The 20,603-nt window shown below is 46.4% G+C and overlaps 1 protein-coding gene across 4 annotated transcripts in view; it reads right to left on the bottom strand.

Moving 5' to 3' along the window:
* The window catches only part of dachc (dachshund c), a 31,218-nt gene that overhangs the window by 9,689 nt on the left and 926 nt on the right, over nt 1-20,603 (bottom strand). For 2 of the 4 annotated variants that reach the window (XM_086121772.1, XM_086121774.1), the window contains exons 2-6: nt 8,783-8,892; nt 4,890-4,997; nt 1,313-1,494; nt 474-597; nt 282-395 (exon numbers count right to left, since the gene is read on the bottom strand). In XM_086121772.1, the coding sequence (XP_085977898.1) occupies nt 282-395; nt 474-597; nt 1,313-1,494; nt 4,890-4,997; nt 8,783-8,892 (638 nt within the window). The remainder of the gene's footprint in view (nt 1-281; nt 396-473; nt 598-1,312; nt 1,495-4,889; nt 4,998-8,782; nt 8,893-20,603) is intronic. The other 2 variants (XM_086121773.1, XM_086121775.1) reach the window with 1 other exon arrangement.

Here is a 20,603-nt window from a genome sequence, read left to right as displayed (position 1 = left end):
TCAGCCCCGTTATAGAGCAATGGTGTCTGTGCGACACTGCGACGCAGTGCATCTATAATTCAAATTTTGAATCACAGAAAAATCAGTGACGGTCACCCACACACAAAAAATGAGTTGCAGAACCCCGCACACTACTGTACCCGGACCCCAAACCTTGGTAACCAGAACCAGACCCCTTCCCTTTAACCCTGACCCTCTGAACCTGAACCCTGACCCGCTTTTCTAGACAGTTGAATTCCTATTTTTGTGTACGGTATATGTCCGAAATGACACAAGTTTACCTTTGTCAGCGCGCCCCCTTTTGCTTTCCTTGCTGTATTCCATCGAGTCTGACTCTCTGACACCCGGCTGTGCCAACACGCAGGGACTTAAAGTGACGCCATCGGGGAGCTGGTCTGAAGTCAAAACGTGTAACGAGTTAATACCGTCATTTGTCGCTCGTTACGTTCGCTTGATGTTCGGGGGGTACATACGCGGGTTTTCTGCGGTTCGTTCTGTGCGAGAGGGAGAACTGGACACGCTGCTGTGATTGGACGACATCGGAGCTTCCTCCAGCGAGGGGGAAGGGGAGGGGCTGTCGTCGTGCATGCGCTCCTGCTGGCAAACGACAGAACGGTTCTTCACGAAAACTGACAATGTCACAAAACAACACAATTTGACCCTATTCAGAATCCATTCTCATTTGGCAAGACCACCCACGCCATCGGGGGAGGGGGGTACCTAATGAAGAGGCCGGCGAATGCAGGCCACCTATCAAAAGATGGAAAACGCCCGAAAGTTTTTCCCAGAACAATTGGGATCGTTGCTGTTAGTCTTGGAAACGGGGAGCCCTTCAAAAACAAAATCTTCCTCCTTGCAATCAGGAGGAAACTTTTTGGGGGGGGGGGGGGGGGTCTTAAAACATGACATCATCATGTCTAGTCACATGCAGTACTGATAATGTGTTATTACAGGGAGAATGAGCAGGAGATTGGCAACGAAGAGAGATGTTCTCACAACCATTTTCATATCGTATCAAGAAAACTGACATCGTTTGGCTTACTTTGAAAAGTTTCGTTTGATGAATCTTTAGGGGAGGGCAAGTCCTCCCAATAAACAGGAGAACAATACGTATTTTGTTCATGGACAAATAGAACCTTTTGGGGTGCGGCATGTAAGTTGATGCATCTATTTGGAGGTGAAACAAAATAGTCCCGTTCAAATATACCACACGGCGGACAACGTTTTGGGTCTGTGGTCTGAAACGGGCCGGAAGCTGCGAAATAACACGGCTGCAGTGCGACGGGATCCTCGTTTTTCGGTGGGCGTTCACCTTAATGACGGAGGCGGGGGGCCGGGCGGCCGGGTTGGCGTGGTGGAGCTGCGCCATGTTGGCGATGCTGGCCAGCGTGCTCAAGCGGTTCATCTGGCCCATCGCCATGGAAACGGAGGCCGGTGCCAGACTGGCCGGGATCAGGGGATGTGACATCATCATGAAGGGCAGCTGGTCCAGAACTTGAGATGGAGAAAAGAATAAGATGAGTGAGGTTGGATTTTTGCTCGACATACCTTATAAGGGGATCCTTCCGTTAATCTCCAAGGAGGAGGTCCGACATCAGCTGAAATGTTTGATTGTTAACCCATTGAAGGACTCCGAAAAACTCAAAATGTCAAGGAACGGCACTCCGAGTCATAGAGTGCACTCAAGAAGTTCAGCACGGGTCACATAAGAAAATCGTCACAAGCCAGAAGAACTTGACTGATAATTACAAGTCGTTAAACGTAGCGGAGGAAAAACAATCTGGCAACATAATATTCCAAATAAATACATTGAACAAACTGTATATGTGTATGGTTTTAGGAATGAGCCACCACAAAAACCACAACGTACTTACGGGAGCGTTGCCACCTGACCAAGTGAACGGCACCGAGGCGGAAAGCAAACAAGAGTCGGCCTCCCAATCAAGTGGACGAAAACGTTATCGTATGAACACTTTGGGGCCCTCGACAGCCCCAAGTGGGATATTTATTGTTTCCCCCCCAGCTTTCCCGAATGGCATTTCGTGATATTCCAGTTGCGCTCACGACCGCACCGGGACAAAGTTTCCACTGTCCGCCTCATGGCGACAAACAAACAAACACGTGTCCCTTTTGATATTCCGATGCACTTTCGCCACTTCCAAGCGCAGCTCATCTCATCTCGGCCAATCTATTGTTCACACGGCTCTCTTTAAATCAAGAAACGACTCGCTTTAAAGGGAAATCCCTTCCCTCAACGGCACCCCTGTGGCTTGTTGACATCCCTCTCTCTGGTCAGGACACAAACAATCCCATTTGGGGGGGGGGGGGGGGGTAGAGGTTTGACATAAATATTTATCATTTAATAAAGGCACAAGCAAAAACAAAAGACACACACGGCGAGGAAGTGGAACAAAAGAAGCTGATGGCAGTGCTGGTGCTGGGCCAGCAACGCATGATGGGTAATTATGCACACAAAGGAGGGGAGGAGAAACCCCCCCACCCCAAACAACACAATGTTGGTCGCCTTTCTACACAATTGTCATAAATAAGATGAAAGGGAGTTGGGGACGGGGGATGAAGGAAGGACAGCGAAGGAAAGAGATGAAAGAAGACAGAGAGGGGAAGAGTAAAAGGAGGAAAGGAGGAAAGGGATGCAAACGGGGACTGAAGGAAGATACGATTGACGGTAAATATTGGATGGAAACAAAGGAGGATGGAAGGAAGGAAGGAAGGAAGAATAGAAATAGAAACAAAGGAAGGAGGGAAGATATGAAGGAAGGAAGGAAGGAAGGCAGGCAGGCAGGCAGGCAGGCAGGAAGGAAGGAAAGTAAATAGAAGATGGAATAGAGGATAAAAGGAAGGACGGAAAGGAAAATCTAAGGATGGAGAGAAGAAATTAAAGGGGTCAGTATGAATGGAAAGCAAAAGAAGGAAAGTAGACAGGAAAAGGTACGAGGACAGGCAGGACAGAAGGTAAGAAAGTAACTGGGAAGTAAACTCCTTGTTTCTTGCACGCACGGCTAATGAATCCGATTCAAATTCTGACAGAAGGTAAGAAAGTAGGAAAGGAAATGGAGGCTGGAAGGCGAGAAAGGAGAACGGAAGAAGGAAGGAATGGAGGAAGTATCGCAGAACGGAAAGACAAACAGCAAAATAAGCAGGACGGAAGTGATTGCGTGAGGGTCGCACTGATACGGATTTTTTTGAGGCCGATTCCGATAGAGAGAGAGAGAAATAAATAAAGAAGTACACCAAGCGATGCATATTTAGCTAGCTTATATAGGCTGAGTAATTGGTCAGGCCCTGGAGCGGACATATGTTTTCTTGTTTTGGGCCCGCTGGATGCTTCCAAACAAAAGAAGAAAACGCGAGTGGATGTAAACAAACAGCGGCTGCCACAATCAAGCGGCAGCCGCTGCGTGCATTTGACTTCTCCTCTGCCACCACCTCCTGCTATCATTTCCTTCGCACCCCCCCAACCCCCCCCTGGCCCCAACCCGCCCTCCTTGTTCTCTTTGGCCCTCCCATCGCTCTCTCTTATGTTTCATTAAAAAACATCAAAGGTCAAAGTGGCTCTCTTCTGTTTATCCAAACAAGCCATTACTGTAAACAAACCGTGGCTGTAAATTTCCCAGAAGATCTTGTTAAACGCACAAATGGCTCACGCTCAGAAAGGTGTTGCACTCAGCATTTGCGTGCATGCGTGCGAGTTCCGCCTTTGTGGTGCTTCCAGACCTAGTAGGGGCCCTGCACTTTCCATAAGGCAGTGGGTGGCGCTTAAAAAAAAAAAAAAAAGCCTGTGTCGTATGCTTATGTGTGTGCGTACGTGTGTTTCCACTTGACTCCGGCTTTAAGAGTGATTAAGCTTTACGGGTTCGTAATGGCTGGTGGTAACCATGCCACCTAACTCCACACAGATGTTATCGCCGCTGGTAAACAAAGGTTACGAGCGGCCGCGAGGACCACGGCAAACACGTACAATAGAAACTAATAATAGTAATGGTAGCGACATATAAAGAGATGCATAATTTAAACTGCTACGTGTGTGTGTGTGTGTGTGTGCGCGCGCGCACGCCAGATTGATAAGTGTATTCCACACAGGCCTCCGTATAAGCCCTGTCATCTGTCTAAACACACTGATGTCGCTTTAACCTGTCGATAACGGCGGGGGGGGGGGGTGAGGAGTGGGAGCGTAAGGGGGTTGGAGCATCCGGCTTGTGTGTGTGTGTGTGTGTGTGTGTGTGTTGAGCCATCGATTGTCCCCCCCCCCCCCCCCCCCCCCGTTCGTCGTTTGCATTCAAGGTAGTGAATTAGAGAGAAGGCTATTGATTGGTCTCCGACCTCTCATCTTGGTCATCTCTCGGTCTGGCGCTCTGTCCATCCCGGCGCAGGAGGTGAGCAAAGCACGACACGCGTGGCCACCCGCGGCCCGCTCTGTTCTTTGATGCGGTCCACATTTACATGAAGTGTCCGATAAGGCTTATTGAAGTTTGAAGATTTTTGTTGTTTGTCCTCATTTGCCCTGCCATTGGCTGGCGACCAATCCAGGGTGTGCCCCCCCGCACCCCCCCACCTCTCGCCCAAAACATTCCGGGATAGGCTGCGTCTCACACACCATCCTCATGAGGACGCGCATGATGGAAAATCGCCGAACGTTGACATTTTTCTCACTTCATCTAGCAAACCGGGTTACAGCTCACAACACGGACGACGTCACATCCGGAGTCCAATCAGCTGCATGATTCGCACCGACAGTGCATAGATGTAACAATTGTGGGGCAATCAACAACGTTTATGTGTATACACGCATGAGTGTGTGTGTGTGTGTGTGTGTGTGTGTGTGTGTGTGTGTGTGTGTGTGTGTGTGTAGAAAAAGAAATGACACCGACTCAATCCGGGACTGTGGTCGCCGTTCTCTCCGTTGTGGCCGCCATGATGTTGGTTGCTGTGGTAACCGCCCATCTCCAGTTTGATCTTCTTGGCCAGGGCGGACAGATCTGCGAGAACAGATCAAAAATTGATATTGACAGATAAAATGATATTGACGCTTAATCGGCAAAACTCCTGCCTAGAATCATTTTTCTTGGGGTGGGGGGGGGGGGGGGGGGTTCAACATAATTGGCCCGACTTTTTCTATCCCTTGTATAGAAAAAACGAAGGAGAGGATGTTGGCTCTCACGCGTGCAGTGAGAGCCACACTGATGTAACTAAACATAACCTCCTTAAGGTGGGGTGAGAGACAGAGCGAAGGGAAAGGCGATCAATAGCAGTTGGATCAATGGCCCCGGTGGAAGATTAAGCTCTACGGAAGGTTGTCACTGGAAGACATTCATTCCAGCCGCTCCGGTGCACCGTTCATTTAGTGTGGCAGGTGAATCAAGAGAGACATTCATCTCTCCCGCACGGAGCACTGCGGTCAACACGCAACATTTTTGCCGTCCAGTATTTGAAAGGAAGCAAGCAACTTCGATTTTATTTTGTTTATTTTATTTTATTTTTTTGGATTAAATCTGCGCTCATTTTGCCTTTCAAGAGTGAGGAGAATAGCGAGGCCCATTTTCATTTCTTCCGAGAACCTCTGCGACGACTCTGACCCGGCGAGGGCAACCTTTCAAATTCATACAATTAAATATGTCTTGCGCTAATGCGGACAAACACGGCGAATTATTAAAACTGGACAACTGTGCAAACACCAGGGAGGAAATACAAACAAGGCCTTAAGTCTTAATTTCCTGATCTTGGCTACATCGAAACATTAGCGCCAAGCTCAACTGCTCTGTTTTTGTTCTTTTTTTTTTTTTCTTCTCTCCTCCTTCGCCTTCTGCTCTTCACACAAACGACGGACGGGATTCTGTCTGTGCGAGCAAAAACGTCGACAACCACAACAAATTGTCCCCTTTTCTTCTTCTCATCTTCTCCACTGCCCTTTTTCCTCGCCTCACTTTTACCTTTTCAAAATGTCAGCATCACAGCGGGACGTCTGGCCGCCATGTTGGGTTTGTGTGTGTGTGGGGGAGACACTGAGGAGGGGATCACATCAAACGATTCCCACCGCCCTTTTTTTTTTTTTTTTAACGCTCAAATGTCCTCACCGGAACGCTCTCTCTCTCTCTCTCTCTCTCTCATACTTTCTCTCCCTCTCTCTCATGTAGGCCTGCCTCCAATCAGGAGCGCTGACATTGCCGCCGCGCCCTCTCCTTGAGGTGGGAAAGAGAATGCCCCCCCCCACCCCCAGAAACGGACACTCTCGAGCAAAAATCACACAACACACACACACACACACACACACACACACACACACACACGCGCAGCGAAGCACCTTTGAACAACAGGAACGAAAGCGGCGGCTAATAGAAAATCTTTTGAGGAGCAGAATAAAAAGATCAGTACGCAGAGACGACCACAAAGACAAGGGCAACTTTGAGATCGGTCAGGTGCCAACAATGACTTTTTTCCTCTCGTTTTAGACACACACACACACACTCACACACACATGCACAAGGGCGAAAAAAACAAAAAGGACTCACAGACAAGCTTAATAACAAGGTGCTCTGACCTTTAGTAGGCTTTTGAGTAATTAAAAACCAATTTCTCGGGCCCAACCAATATGGATTTTGAGGCCAATGCAATCGTAAAATCCCATGTATGATTCGTACCCAGGTATAACATGTGCACCCCCCCCCAAAGCAATAAAAAAATATTTTTTTGGGGGGGGGGGGTCCACTCTGATCATCCTGTTGCATTTATGCAAGTGCACAATTTTAATGCTCCCATAACGCAGTCTCACAAGACACTATAAAAGGATGCTTGAAAAGTGCCCTCTTTTTTTTTTTTTTTGCCAAACTTGGTGGTTGAAAGTTGCTGTCTTTTTCGCTGTTTGGAAGGTCCTCCTCTGTTTTGAAGAGAGCACCAGGAGTGTGTGCGGGGACAGAAAATAAAAATCCTTGTGTTGAGTATTGCTGTTGAGGGGCTGTAATGAGCATGCCAAGCCAAGTACTGAAATGTACGAGCCCGCAAACGCACCACTTAATCGCAAAGTGACATCACAAACACAGGAGCGATTTTGCTGACGAAAAGAGCACAGGAGGGATGGCAACTGCGTCACGCTGTCAGCATCCACGTGTGCCGAGTCACGCCTTTGAAAAGTAAAGCCGACAGCTCTCGCCGACGCCGCTAGCGCCGCCAAAGCTGGACGCTGGTAACAGGCCCCCCCGTACAATACAGTGACAGCGTAATTAAGACAATGAGCGATTATTTCAGTGTAAAGATATGAATTGCATCATAAATTAAATGTATTTGTCCTTCAGTATTTGTTTAACTTTACAACAGAGGAGTGGTGAAGCGAGTCCTTATGTAAATCAAGTACCTTGATTGCTCAAGGATTTTTTTTCTGCCTTCCAGCACCCGTTAATTTGGTGTGCATGGTCGGGAAGACAGTCAAACCAGCTGTAGCAATGCTTAACATAATGGTATAACACTGCCGACATGGTGAGCAGGCCAACCTCATCATGAAATATTCCCAAATATAAACTGCACTTTTATTTTGAAGTGGTTCATGGCAGCTTGCGGTAGCCTGGCGGTTGGTTCGACCCGTTTTCCTGAATCGATGTTGAAACCCAGTTTAAGTTCAACTCAATGCCATTCCAAAATTAGCTTAAAAAAATCTAATCATGCTGACATTGGAGAATGTGCCGTCTGCTTTCTGTGTTAGCGACAAGTGGCTAGCATATAGCCCCTAAACAAAGTGCCCCATATGGAGTGTCGAAAATGTTGGTGGTGACAACCTGACGCAGTTACAGTTCTTCTGTCAAATTCAAATCTCACTAATGTTTCCAGAGAAGGAAACACAGTTTGCTATTATGCACATTTTAAATTTTGGGGGGGAAAAAAAAATTCATTATCCAGCAGCTGTTTACCAGACACAATCACATTCAGAGCAGTGGGAAAAATGTCGCAGCATTTTCTGTTACACAAAAAGGTTGTGTAACAGAAAATGCTTTCATAGCCCTAGTTTCAAAACTCAAATTATGCTTAAACCCATCCGGAGATAATTAATAGCTCGCAAGTTTTGCAGGTTTGAAGATTACAAAGGACTTTTTGTGAACTTTATAGTTCAACCAGGAGAAAAAAAAAAAAAAGTTTGCAGGTCTTTATCTGAGGTGGCAGCAGTGCGTGTTAATCTTATTAATCAGTCACCTCGTTCCACTCCGCCCTCCTCCTGCCAACACTTGCGTGGGCGCAAAGTGTCGTTGCAACAAAGACACAAAAGTCACCTCATCCTCAATCTGCTCTGCATTTAGGTGACCTCCGACCTTTCATCTTCTATGGGGGCGTGTTCTCATTAGGCTCGCGGGCGAGCTGGAGCATTTCTCGTCCCACTTTGGGCGCAGGCGCTGTACACCCTGAGCGGTTGCCGGGCAATTGCAGGGCACATATTGAAACCACGACTGCAACGCGCTGCCATTTGAGAAACTGACAGCTGTCAAATCATGAAAGAAATATTTTGCATTCTATTTTTTTTTCTTCCGTTGACCTAACATACAATAACCTTGCCCATTTTATCGTTTTGATTATGAAATGTGGACCTTGAGAACACAATTTTACCCACCCCTTGAATAAAGGGGAAAAAAAATGTATTACGAGGTAGAGTATGTACGAACATGCTCAAGTGGTGCCGTGTGTCTCCAAACGTGTGTGTGTGTGTGACATTTTGCAGTTGCCGTATGTTTTCCTCGTGTGCAGGTAATAAACAGCGTGCGTACGGTGAGTGCTGGGCGGTCACCTGCGGGAGGCATGATCCCGGCGTGCATCAGACCGCCGTGGGAGAGCATGTGGTGAGCGCCGCCGTCAGTCACCGTCTGCAGCCTCTTGGGCGGTCGGCCGGGCCTCGAACTGCGGGAGCACAACAACATCGGTTATTATTCACTTTGGTACTTTTCGCTGTCTTTTGAGTCACGCTGAGTTCTGAGACGGGTGGCCCCGTGCCGAACAAAACCGGCCTTCGAGTCTATAAAATTCAACGAGGACGGACGTTGCGGGATAACAAGTGAAATGTGAGTGATTTCCTGGAAGACTGCTGCACAGCAAATCTGCCCTCCCGCCCCCGTAGATACGAGCAAAGCAAAAAATAAAAATAAAAAACACCAAAAAAAGGCGAGTTTCCCCCTATGGCATCAATAAAGCGCCTCATTACTGTTCAGCTTACTTATTCATTTGTGTGCTTATTAAATGCGCGCGCTCGCCCACTTGCTCCTTGTTGTCTCACTTGGCCATTTGTTGCGAGATTTTCTTCTCACTTCAAGCAGACTCACACTGGGCCAATTGTCGTGAACGGGGCGGGAACACAGTTGCGCTCTTCCTACATTGTCCCCCGCCCGGCCCCGCACTCCACCATGCTCAAGCACGTTCATGCGTGTCCATCGCTTTGCGATAGAAGACGGCTTGACTACTTTCTTGACTTTGTGGCTTCTTGCAAGTCGCTCCGACGCTGAAGAACTACGAACGGCCAGCTTTGAAAACTCCACTCGTGCACATCAGCGAGGGGGGCAGCTTTGAGTGAACTGAGGCTGTGTTCCAATCTTGCTAGCAGTTCTAACTTGATGTCAAAAGGTTGCGCGCCACCGCTACCGACTGTGTCAGAGCTCGACTCGCGCTAGCCCGGCCATCCAGACGTCACGTGTCGTCCATTCGTTGGCGCGGTCAGGTCTTGTGGTGTCGACTGCGGCCTTCTATGCCGCGATTGGGCCGGACATGCTCAATCAATCCCATTTGCGGGCTTGGGGAGGGAGTTCCGCGAGGGGGGTGCGGCGATGGTGAAAAGCTGTCAGACATCACTTGGGCTCTGACTAAACGGTGTGAATGTCCTGACAGGGGGAATGACACGGGCCACATCAGGCTTAATGACAAGCACGGCGCCTCATCTCCTCTCGTACTACACACTTCATATCGTCAGAAATGTGGGCGCGCGTATGCCCGCGAGGAAGGATATTAAAAGACGGGAGGCGAGGCGAAAGAAAGTGTGCAGAGGAGGAGGAAAGGTGGAGGGAGAGATGGAATACACGGAAGGAGGGTGTCCGAGAGATTAAAAAGAACGAAGAGAGGGCGATAGACGAGCGGCAGCCGCTTCCTAGCGTGGGGTGTCTTTCAGCAGATTTTAATTAGAATCTAATCCAGCCGTCATTAAGGGCCCATAAACGAAGCTGTCAGTCAGGAGATTAATGGCGCCTCATTTGCATATTGCATATAATTCATCAATTACCCAACAGAAAGGACCAATCCCCTGTTGACACACCCACTGGCTGCGAGTGTGTGTGTGTGTGTGTGCGCGCCAAAAACAGACGGATTATGTAGCCACTAACTGAGACAAAAACAGGTAGCTCCATCACGTGTGTGCGTGCGTGTGTGTGTGTGTGTGTGTGTGTGTGTGTGTGTGCGTGCGCGTGAGCTCAAAGCAATATGTGTGTACCGCATATGAAGTGTTCAAAGGTTAATTTGATGAGCCGATGAGCTCCACAGTTCCTGCCCTCGGTTTTAATGAGTTGTTATTATTGTCTCTTATTATGGGCCCAGACCGACTGGGATGTGACAGCTGACATCAGATATCACACACACGCACTCCTACACACACGCACGCACGCACGCACGCGGGCGCAGAGACACATTGAGGTTTTCACACAGGACCGCGCGCGCAAAAAGGCATTTGTTGGCAAACGTGGGGAGGAAACGGTGGGGGCGATATCGATCATTAGTTATCGGGGATGCAGAGAACCGAGATTTGGAGCCGATGTTGGATTTGGCATCATAATACAACCTTTAAGATTATGTTTCTTCCACAGCCCCCCCCCCCCCGCAAAAAAAAAGAATACTGTCAAATATGTCAATATAACAGAAATCTTGGTCTTTCACATGTCTTGGTTTTTGGTTCAAACAAAAATGAAAAGTGCAGGGAGCCGCCCACCGGTCAACAGTATCTCTCGAAATTCAGATCATTCAATCGTCCCCTGAAGTTTATCTGCAGCTTTCGTTGCACTTTATCCAATGAAATTCCAAATGGTGTTTTGCCAAATGGCAGATTGCACTTTTGCGAGCGTCACTCGTCTGATGCCACCTTTGTCTCTCGGTATTTCAGCTGGAGTTGCTCATGGAACAAATTAAACTCGGAACAAAGGGCACCGCTGTACTGAAACGGGCCCTTTTACTGTTTATATTGAAAGTTGACTTCATAACAAGCAATATGTATAGTTCATAAACTGTCACCGAGTCCCAGTAGCTCCCATATGTCAACGAGTACCCAGTTTTTGACTTCTGGTATTTCAAAAGCATTCAACATTGGGAGTTACTCCATTTTTTTTTTTACAGTGTATCAAGTGTGTCAACTGTGCCGCACAAAAGCAGGATACATATTTTTAGGCGGCTGGTTTGAAGCTAAAGCGCCTTCAATTGACAACGCACACTTCAAATGAGAGGTAAAAAGCACCACTGGGGGGAAATCAGACAACCAAAGAGTGTGGTTCCTTTTTTTTTTTCTTTTTTCTCTTTTACTGCAGCCGCTTCCCTTTCCCTCACAACTGTTTATTTGCACACACTAATTAATGGCCTGTGCGTGCTGATGGCTCGGTGCACCTTTGCGCGTTTAGAACGGGGGAGAATCAAGGAGACACTGGAAAGGAAAGGAAAAAAACAACAAAAAAAAAACGAATTGGAACCTAATTTTGTGTTTAGTCTTCAAGTGTGTTGATACATCAAAGTGACCCGCAGAGGGAGGTCTATATGTGTGTGTGTGTGTGTGTGTGTGTGTGTGTGTGTGCATGTGTGTGTGTGTGTGTGTGCGTGTGTGTGTGTGTGTGTGAGGTTGAAGAGCGCTGGGTTCCCTGAGGTAGGATTAATGAAAAAGCCTTTCATGGAAAAGTCATCAAGCTGAGGGGATGGAATGAGAGAGAGGGGAGAGGGGGAAGGGGGGGGGGGGGAGAAAAAACAGTGCATTGTGTGTGTGTGTATAAGGTGTGCACAGAGGAGGGGGTGTATGGCTTATGACCTCTTTGTCTCAAACTTTAATTAAAATCTCACCCAGACGTCCTTGCTCATGCCAGCACTGGCCACACACACACACACACACACACACACACACACACACACACACACACACACACACACACACACACACACACACACACACACACACACACAGGTTTCATCAAAACACAGGCAGAAAGGCATGACGGTTTACATTGAGTTCTGCCTTCCGTGCTTAGCGAGTGTGAGTGTCTTACCTGTGTGTAACGTGAAACGGCAAACACGGCAGCTGGAGCTGAACGCAGGTGGAAGAGAAAAGGAAACATAACAAAGATGACAGATCTGGCCGAAAACACATTGGCCAGGAGGAAGTGCCAGAGTCAAAACAGTGGAAGAGCTACAGGCTCACTGGAGGTGCTGATAGGGAGCAGCTGCATGTACAAATGTGGCCCACGGTGTCTGTGTGTGTGTGTGTGTGTTTGTCAAAATGGCCGGAAGTGTTTCTTCACTCAACTGCAGAGAGGACCCGGCATCTTTTTTAAAGGCGAAGGTCTTCATTGGTATAAATAAGCAGACCTCTGTTTCTGACAAGCGGATGTGTTCCAGAAACAGAAGGTGAAAACCAACGCAATCGAGAAAGAAGAACCCCAGCGGGCATGTGACATCAAGTTGGGATCAATTTGACGTTGCCGATTGGATTTTGGTGTCGTATTGATGTCGAATTGACATCAGATGCCCACTGGGATATGCCTGATCTATTTACCAAAACACAACTTTTGCGAGTATTCCTTGGCGGCCGTTCTCACGCTCATCGGCCGTCCTGTTCTCCTAACAAGAAACCGAGTGCGCTTGCTTCAAACTGTTTTGTCACTCTCGGTTGAAGTTGACTCTAAAACTGACCCATGAAGCCAACGAGAACTCAACACTGTATCTTTAAACGTCAAACTATATCGCTTTGTGTAAGGAAAAGCCACAAGCCCGAGAGTAATAATTCCTGAGAAATGCCATAGATGGGCTAACAGAAATGCCTTTGACTGTTACTTAAACACACAACGAGCAGGAACACGCACAAACCGTGACAGAACGCTCATATTTTCTCTCTGCTTTGTGGGAATGACTATTAGCTGACGCTAGCTCTTAATAAGTAGAGCGCAGCGCTGTCCGGCACAACGTGACACTGCACCGACGCAGGCGCACAACTTGCTTGTAAAAACCCTATGAAACTGATTGCTTCAAAATCGGTGACATCCTGTCGCGGCAATGAACTCTGATATCGAGAGGAAACCGCAGAGTGCAGCTTCTGTTCCAGAGAGTCTGAATCGAACAAAAACCAAAGCAGCAATTCCCACAAAAGTTTTCTCTGTGTCCCTTTTCATGCACTGTTTGTCACGTTGGGTTTTTGTGTCCACCTGTCCTCGTCGTCCTAGTCCCGTTTGTCCCCGAGTCCTCTCCGCCACTCATGTTTTGTTCTGGTGGTGCTCGTTTTCGTGTCCGTTTGCTTGCAATATGAAACTAGCATTAAATACCTGAAGACAAGGACATGCAGCACTTTTTTTCCAGATGCGCAAGACGTGTTTATCTGTCCAAAATTCTTCTTCCTACTTCTTATCCTCCCTGAACCGGCTTTGCCCGCCCCCATGTGACAATGTGGGACTCCACAGCCTGAAGTGGTTTCAAAAGGGTGCGAATAGACGGGAAGATGCCAAGCCAGAAGAAAAAGTCAGAGAGACGACGACCAACGGCTTGTTCTGCAAATTGAAGTCACAGGAGTGTGCGAATTTGTTTCAAGAGAACGATTCATGAACGGACGCCGCTAGTTGTGGGAATACGGTAGGCAGGAGAAGGAAAAGACACAACTCGCCCAAACGAGATTCGGTTTGGAATACATTAGCCGCCCGTTTACAACTCCCACGATCCCCATCCCTGCAATCTGCGTTTATCACCGCGCGTTTGTATTCGCCGTCACGGTCGGCTTTGATAAATCATAACCATCGCCATCAGCACGTCATCATGGCCGCCGCCGCGTGAAGGAGGACCGAGTAAGATTGATCGCCGCGTTCCGCCTCTTAAAACAAAGACGGATCGGGAACTGCGATGAAAAAAATAAAATAAAATAAAAAGCGAGATGTGCTATTGTTATTAGGGAGGCCTGAGAGATGATGTCATGAGAGGAGCAGGAAGGACAACTCACACACACACGCACACACACACAACGTTTGATCATGGCAAGAATCCGATTTCCAAGACTGATAGCGCCTTGCATTCCTCTGATACATTCCAGGGTCAAGACGATGTCAAGACTTTGTGTGTGTGTGTGTGTGTGTGTGTGTGTGTGTGTGTGTGTGTGTGTGTGTGTGTGTGTGTGTGTGTGTGTGTGTGCGTGTGCACGTGTCACTCCATTACAGCCTGTCGGAGATGATGTGGAGGTCCCCCATGTCAGCCTACTCTTCTCAAGACAACATCAAAAGAGTGCGAGGGTTAAAGTTGAGCTAAACGCGGCACCCAAAAGCGCGCGCACACACACAGTGCCCCCCTTTTAGGAACCCTCACTCTAATGCAGTTCACTTTGACAGTGACTTATGATATAGCAATGGGGCTCGGCTTTGAAGCGTCCACCATCACACACGCACAAGAGTCTAATGGGGTGAATGGAGCTCATCCCGAGCATTTTTTTTTCCTCATTTGGACCAGCCAAAATATCCCCCACCAAAGACAAATGTCCCCCACAATAAAAGGTTGGCGAGTTGTTGAGGGCTGAGCAGCACAACGCCGGGAACGATCAGCGTGCGCACACTGATAGACGCGCACGCTCCCACGCCACACACAAACACACACAGAGTGTTTTGGGGGGGTTTTTTGTTTTTTTGCGCTCTGCAGGCGGCCTCATCTCATTTATCATTTATCATCATAACAGATTCTTCGCTCTCATGTTTATTCTCCACCTGCTTCACATTTGGCTCTTTTATAAATGACCCGCTTCAAAGACGTGCGCGCGCACACACACACACACACACAGACACATGAAACATGGTTACAAAGTGCTGATTTTGTTTCGGTCTCTTAAAGGGCCGGTTCGCCTCACAGCGAAAAAACTTTCTTCCACCGTGGAGGCTAAGTGGCACACTTTTAGGCAAAGTTGTACAATTTCTGTCGGTGTGAATGTAATTTCGAGCGTTTTCTTAGCTTTTGACATCAGTTATCATGTAAAAAATATATATATATATTATAGTCTCCAAGTGCCACCATCATGAACAACATGAAAATTGAGTGGTTTTAGTCCTAAAAAGTATTTTTGCTCTCATTGTAGGGCACATGCAACTCGATTAACACTATGCTCAAATGTGAGGAAATAGAAAATACATACGTGAGTCAACTCCAAATTGTATTACACATAAAAGCTCAATCAATATTGTATTTAAATACATTTGTGTACAACACTCAACTCCAAATGTACTGTACTTAAAAGTTAAATACAACTGATCTGGGCAAAAAAAACCCCAATATATTTCAAGTTTAAAAATAAACAACTGTAATTCATTTTGTCAAAACATTTGAACAGGCTGTATGCATAGCGACCAACTTCATTGTAATGTTTGATTTAATTTTATGCTGTAAATGGAAATTTCATTTGGATTTAATTGAGATGGCACTGCAGAGGTCAACCGAACTTTCTGAAACTGAGTTACTCCTTGGACACTGATTAAGATAGTATATTAATCAATAATATTCGTTGACTGATCATGCGAATGAGTCCTAATTTTCCAATGATCATTTCTACAACATTCCCAGAAAATCGCAATGTCCTATCACTGTTGAGCTATATTTTACGCAGGCTACTCAAGTGGTCCTTGGGGGCTCTGGCACGTCAGAGCGGCGCTAGTGCACTTTGAGACTCGCTGTACTCCATATTTCGGGCAACGTGTATCCCCACCAGGCCCCGCATTAGCAAATCAAGTCAAATTGGACGTGCTGTACATGGAGCAATTTAACATATACAATAAACAGTAAAATCACCGCAGAAGTGAGGAACCACTTTCCACGGGCACATTTGATGATAAAAAAGGACACAAGAGGTGAATGCACGCCACTGCTATGCTTTTAAAACCATTTTAAACCTGAACCGGTTCCCCGAAAAAAGACACGAGTGAGTGTTCCAGTCCCTCCCACTTGATCACGAACCATCTGTCCACAACACCTGATTCCAATTTGGGCTCATATGTCTGAATTACTTTGATGAATTGGTTCAAGTGTGACACCTTGGATTAAAATTATTATTATTTTTTTTAACTCAGTGTAATTTGTCAGAAGTGGCACCGCCACTTAAGTTTCACACCATTGTGTGACGAAAAGTCGAAACCATGTCTTGCCTATGACACATGCTCCCACCCACCCACCCCCCTTTTTTTTTAACAGTAACAAGAGCTCCAGTTTGTCACATTAGACTTCTTTTATGTGTCAGCGTACAGAGACGACACACACAAGCACACACTCACACACACACACTTACACAGCTTGACCTGATGTGTGCTTGGAAAAGAGAATGAAACTGTTCCTTTGTGAGAGCCACAAAGAAAAGGACGAGGGATCGGGTTGCCTCCTCCACCGCCGTGTTCCCTCGGTGGAACTAATGTCATTTAGCAAGCGAGGCCAAGCAAACACGCAGCCGTGACCGTGTGTGTGTGTGTGTGTGTTGTTCCACCTTTCCATGAATTATAACTCGGCTTTGGCAGTGAGAAAAGTTGGGCATTCTTCTTCACGGTTGAGTCAGTGTACGCGCTTGCGTGTGCTTGTGCGCGATCACAGCAAGAGGTGAGAGCAAGGGACAAAGCTAGATAAACAGGACACTTCCGTGACCGCTCCTTCAAACGCTTTCATTTAGGCCTCGAAAATCGATGTTTACTCGTTCCGTCATTAGCGTCATTATGGAAACCAGAGCAGGCTGTTGTTTGTCCCGGCAGCTTAGGCGACCATTCCGCTCTGACACGTAATAAGTGACGGCCCGTCTTAATCAGTAACCCGCTGTGAGAGAGAGGTTCTTGGAACAGGTTGGGGTTTTTTTTTGTTTTTTTGTTTTGCTTTGTTTCCTCGCCGGTTCGGACCACCGCAGCAGGAAGCTGACACAAGAGCACAAATACGGCCCGGCAAAGTCGTTTGAAGACTTCTAACGAGTGATCTGCTCAGATCTCATTAACTTAAGACTGTTAGGGAGTTGTGTGGATAATTGAGACACGGCGGAGGCTGCGCACTTTTCTGCCGTGTGTCTAACAGCGTTCCCATTAACACCTGACATGGAAGAAATCCCCCAGAGACAGCCTGAGACAGATCTGGATTTTGTCTTTTTTTTTTTTTTTTAGCTGCAGGGTCTCACGTGTGGGTGGCGGAACTGGAAAGGGGAGTTTTGTGTAATTGCTTTGGCTTTTAATACGTATTCCTTTTTTTTTCAATCTACTAGGTCAAATTTGATAATGAAACAGGCCATAGTATTAGGCACACCTGCACAATCTAATGAGATCGGTATCAAAAGGTCATAAGAGAGTGATACCGGGTTTTGGTTGATTCGCCGACAAGAGATGGGCAATAGCTCTGGTGAAACCATGCGACGCAGTCCCACTCCATCGAAAAGTACAATGTCAACAGTAAACACACTGTTCAGTCCACTGGTAAGAGGGGGAGGAGTCGCTGAGTGATACGATATTATCGCGCGAAAGCAACTGCGCGATCATCGACAACAGATTACAGGACCAAAAAAAAAAAAAAAAAAAGTAAACTTGATACACTGATCACATGTACAGGCCTACTTTAGTAACTTGTAGTACTTTTGATATATAAAAGGTCATTTCATTTAACACAATGACAAAACTGCGGATGATAATTCGCCCAAGTATAACGCAAAACGAATGTAGAGGTGGATGATTTTTTGGGGTAAAATGTATTTTAAGTATAGGTGGCTGGTATCGGCAGCCTCTACAAAGAGCTGATACCTTAAGATAAGGCCAGTGTCGTCCCAATACAGATACCTGGCATTAATACTCACCCATCCCGAGTCAATTTTATGCTTCGAGTTGCGAGGCAAAGTTTACGTCACGTGCAAGCTTCAGATACATGATGCTGCCGTGAAGCGAGAGAAATCAAAGGACTGTAACGACCTCAAGGAGAGCAAAGGTTGCCAGTGCACTTTCAGGCCGTGAGTGAAACAGACAAACACGCAAATACAAAATGAAAACACTCACAAGGAGCATGGGGCAGCGGCCCACAATGACTGAACCGCGTGATAAGCGGCCAACCTGACTGACTGAAAGGTGCTGATGGCACCCAATAAGCCACACCCCTTAAAGGGAACCACTCCAAACACATTTGCGACTTTTGTTTTATTGTCTTTTAATTAAGGCCTGATCAATTGTTCCGCTATTGTTGGCTCTTTGAAAATATTTTAAAATGTTTGCCTCTTCTCCAGTTCAGGGAATGTGCCGCACCCCGAAGCCGTTTACGATCATCTTTTAATCTGCTGGCCTTCAATCTAGTCGTTGTAATGAAGTTTACTTGATAAAGGTGTCCGTTGGAAGCAAAATCAGCAAATGGAAAATGAATGACGTGAAGCTTTGAGATGTGAACCTTATAGCGGTGGAAACGTGTAGATCGCATTCCTCTATGACATATTGGACTAACTCCATCACAACCGGATGATTTTTTTTTTAAAGGTACAAATATGCAAGCAACGTCGGCATTGGCTCTGATTATATTGTGCAAGTGGCCACGTACAGTATGATGGCTTGATTTACAGTTGGGCTGATCACGGTTTTTCAATCCCCATCCTTGTTGACACGTCCTCATCTACATTTAGCGGCAGGTGTAAATTGGATCATTCACGCGCCAGGGAGCGGGGATTAACTATCAGACAATAGCAATTCCCCAAAGCGGGAGGGGCTGGAGTGGGGGCGGGGGGGGGCTATTACACAAACTTCTGCTGGCAAACTCGTGCAGTTATGAGCATGTGGTCGCCGCCGCCGAATCAAATCCTGGTCAATTTAGCCCCATTCATCACAACATCTCTGCGGTACACTGCACTGATGACCCACGCAAGTTGGTCACCACTGGAGTTGTGAGGGGATTTTTTTTTTATAAATAAAATAAAAAATGTAGCTCATTTGCATAATCGCATCATAAATACCGAGAATTCATTTAATCATCTCCTCTGTTCTGAGGCTCTGGGCTAAAGAGTGTTGATATGATAAGACAGTGAGTTATTAAGGGAGGAGAGAGAGTGAGAGTGAAGGGATCACAGAGAGAGCTTGTCCTGATTTGAGCTGCCGCTTGGGGCTAAATGAAAATTAATTAATTTCTGTGAAGAATCAATTTCTAAGAATGACAGTGTCAGATTCACCATGTGCACGTCCGCTCGTGTATGTGTGTGCGTCTGTGTGTGTGCGTGTGTGTGTGTGTGTGTGTGTGTCATCCAGAGCGAGAGATCACAGCCTACGATAACACCACGAAGTTTGCGTGTTGTTTTTTTCCCCGATGAGGATTACTCGAGTCCATTATCTCCGCCGTCAGCGCTCTTATCATGCGTTAAAATTATGATTAGCAACAGAGCAAGAAATTAAATGTGGCAAGTCAAAAAAGAGAAAGTTAACCGTCTCCACTCGGTCGGAGATGACATATCCTGGGCTATTACAGGATTAATTTGCCACCATCAGTAGCACTTAATTTGGAATGTACTGTACTTGAGTGCAGTTTTGAGGAGGGGGTGTGGGGGCAATGATGCATTCATGGCACCTGGGATTTAATGTTAATGTTCACAGCCTGACTTGACTGACACAAGAGGAGGTTACGCTTACCTTAAATCAATAATTCCCAAACTCTGTGCCTTGAGAAAACATCAGATGTGCCTCACGAAATTATCTAATTTTTGTTTCTTGTTTTCAATTCATTTTCTAAAATATCTTTTTTCATATATCTATGCTAGTGATGTGTAGTGATAGGCAGAAGGTTTAAATCCTCCTACAAAAAATGGCAGAAGGGACAACTAACTTGTTGCCAGTAATACAACAGAATGATGGTTTTGTGTTCGTCAAAACAGGGCCCAATTTCACACCGAGTAAGTAAATTGTCAGCAGACTGAGACCAGATCATCATTGTTTCAGTATACGGCTCAGAAAAAAAATTGAAGAGGTCACTGGAAAATGATCCGTTTCTCTGATATTGATCTGGACAGATACCCTTAAGTCAAGTGAACATTTTTTGGTTTAATTAATAAAGTGATGCATAAAGTACAAGTAACTCCTAAATTTAAAATTCAGTCACAGTGAACCAAGAACGGCGAAAATATGTGAATAGCAGACACTGCCCCAAAAGTGCTTTAAATCGCCAATATGAATGAATTTGACCATAAATATACACAAACAATCTCAAATCACTTGCAAAGATGCTTGTAGCATTTCAAACGCTCCCAAACAAACTGTAGACAGTATTTTGCCACAAAAATAATGTTAAAAAGTTGGGATTTGTTAAATGAAGAGTGAATTTTCTGGAAATTCAGTCTTGAACAACTGTGTGAATACAGCGCATGAAATCGCAACTGAACCATGAATATG

This window comes from Hippocampus guttulatus, chromosome 10, assembly GCF_054856545.1.
Source record: "Hippocampus guttulatus isolate MCC_2025c chromosome 10, RoL_Hgut_1.0, whole genome shotgun sequence".
NCBI classification, from domain to species: Eukaryota; Metazoa; Chordata; class Actinopteri; order Syngnathiformes; family Syngnathidae; genus Hippocampus; species Hippocampus guttulatus.
Note: the sequence above shows the minus strand (reverse complement) of the source record. Positions and strands in the feature narration are given on the sequence as shown.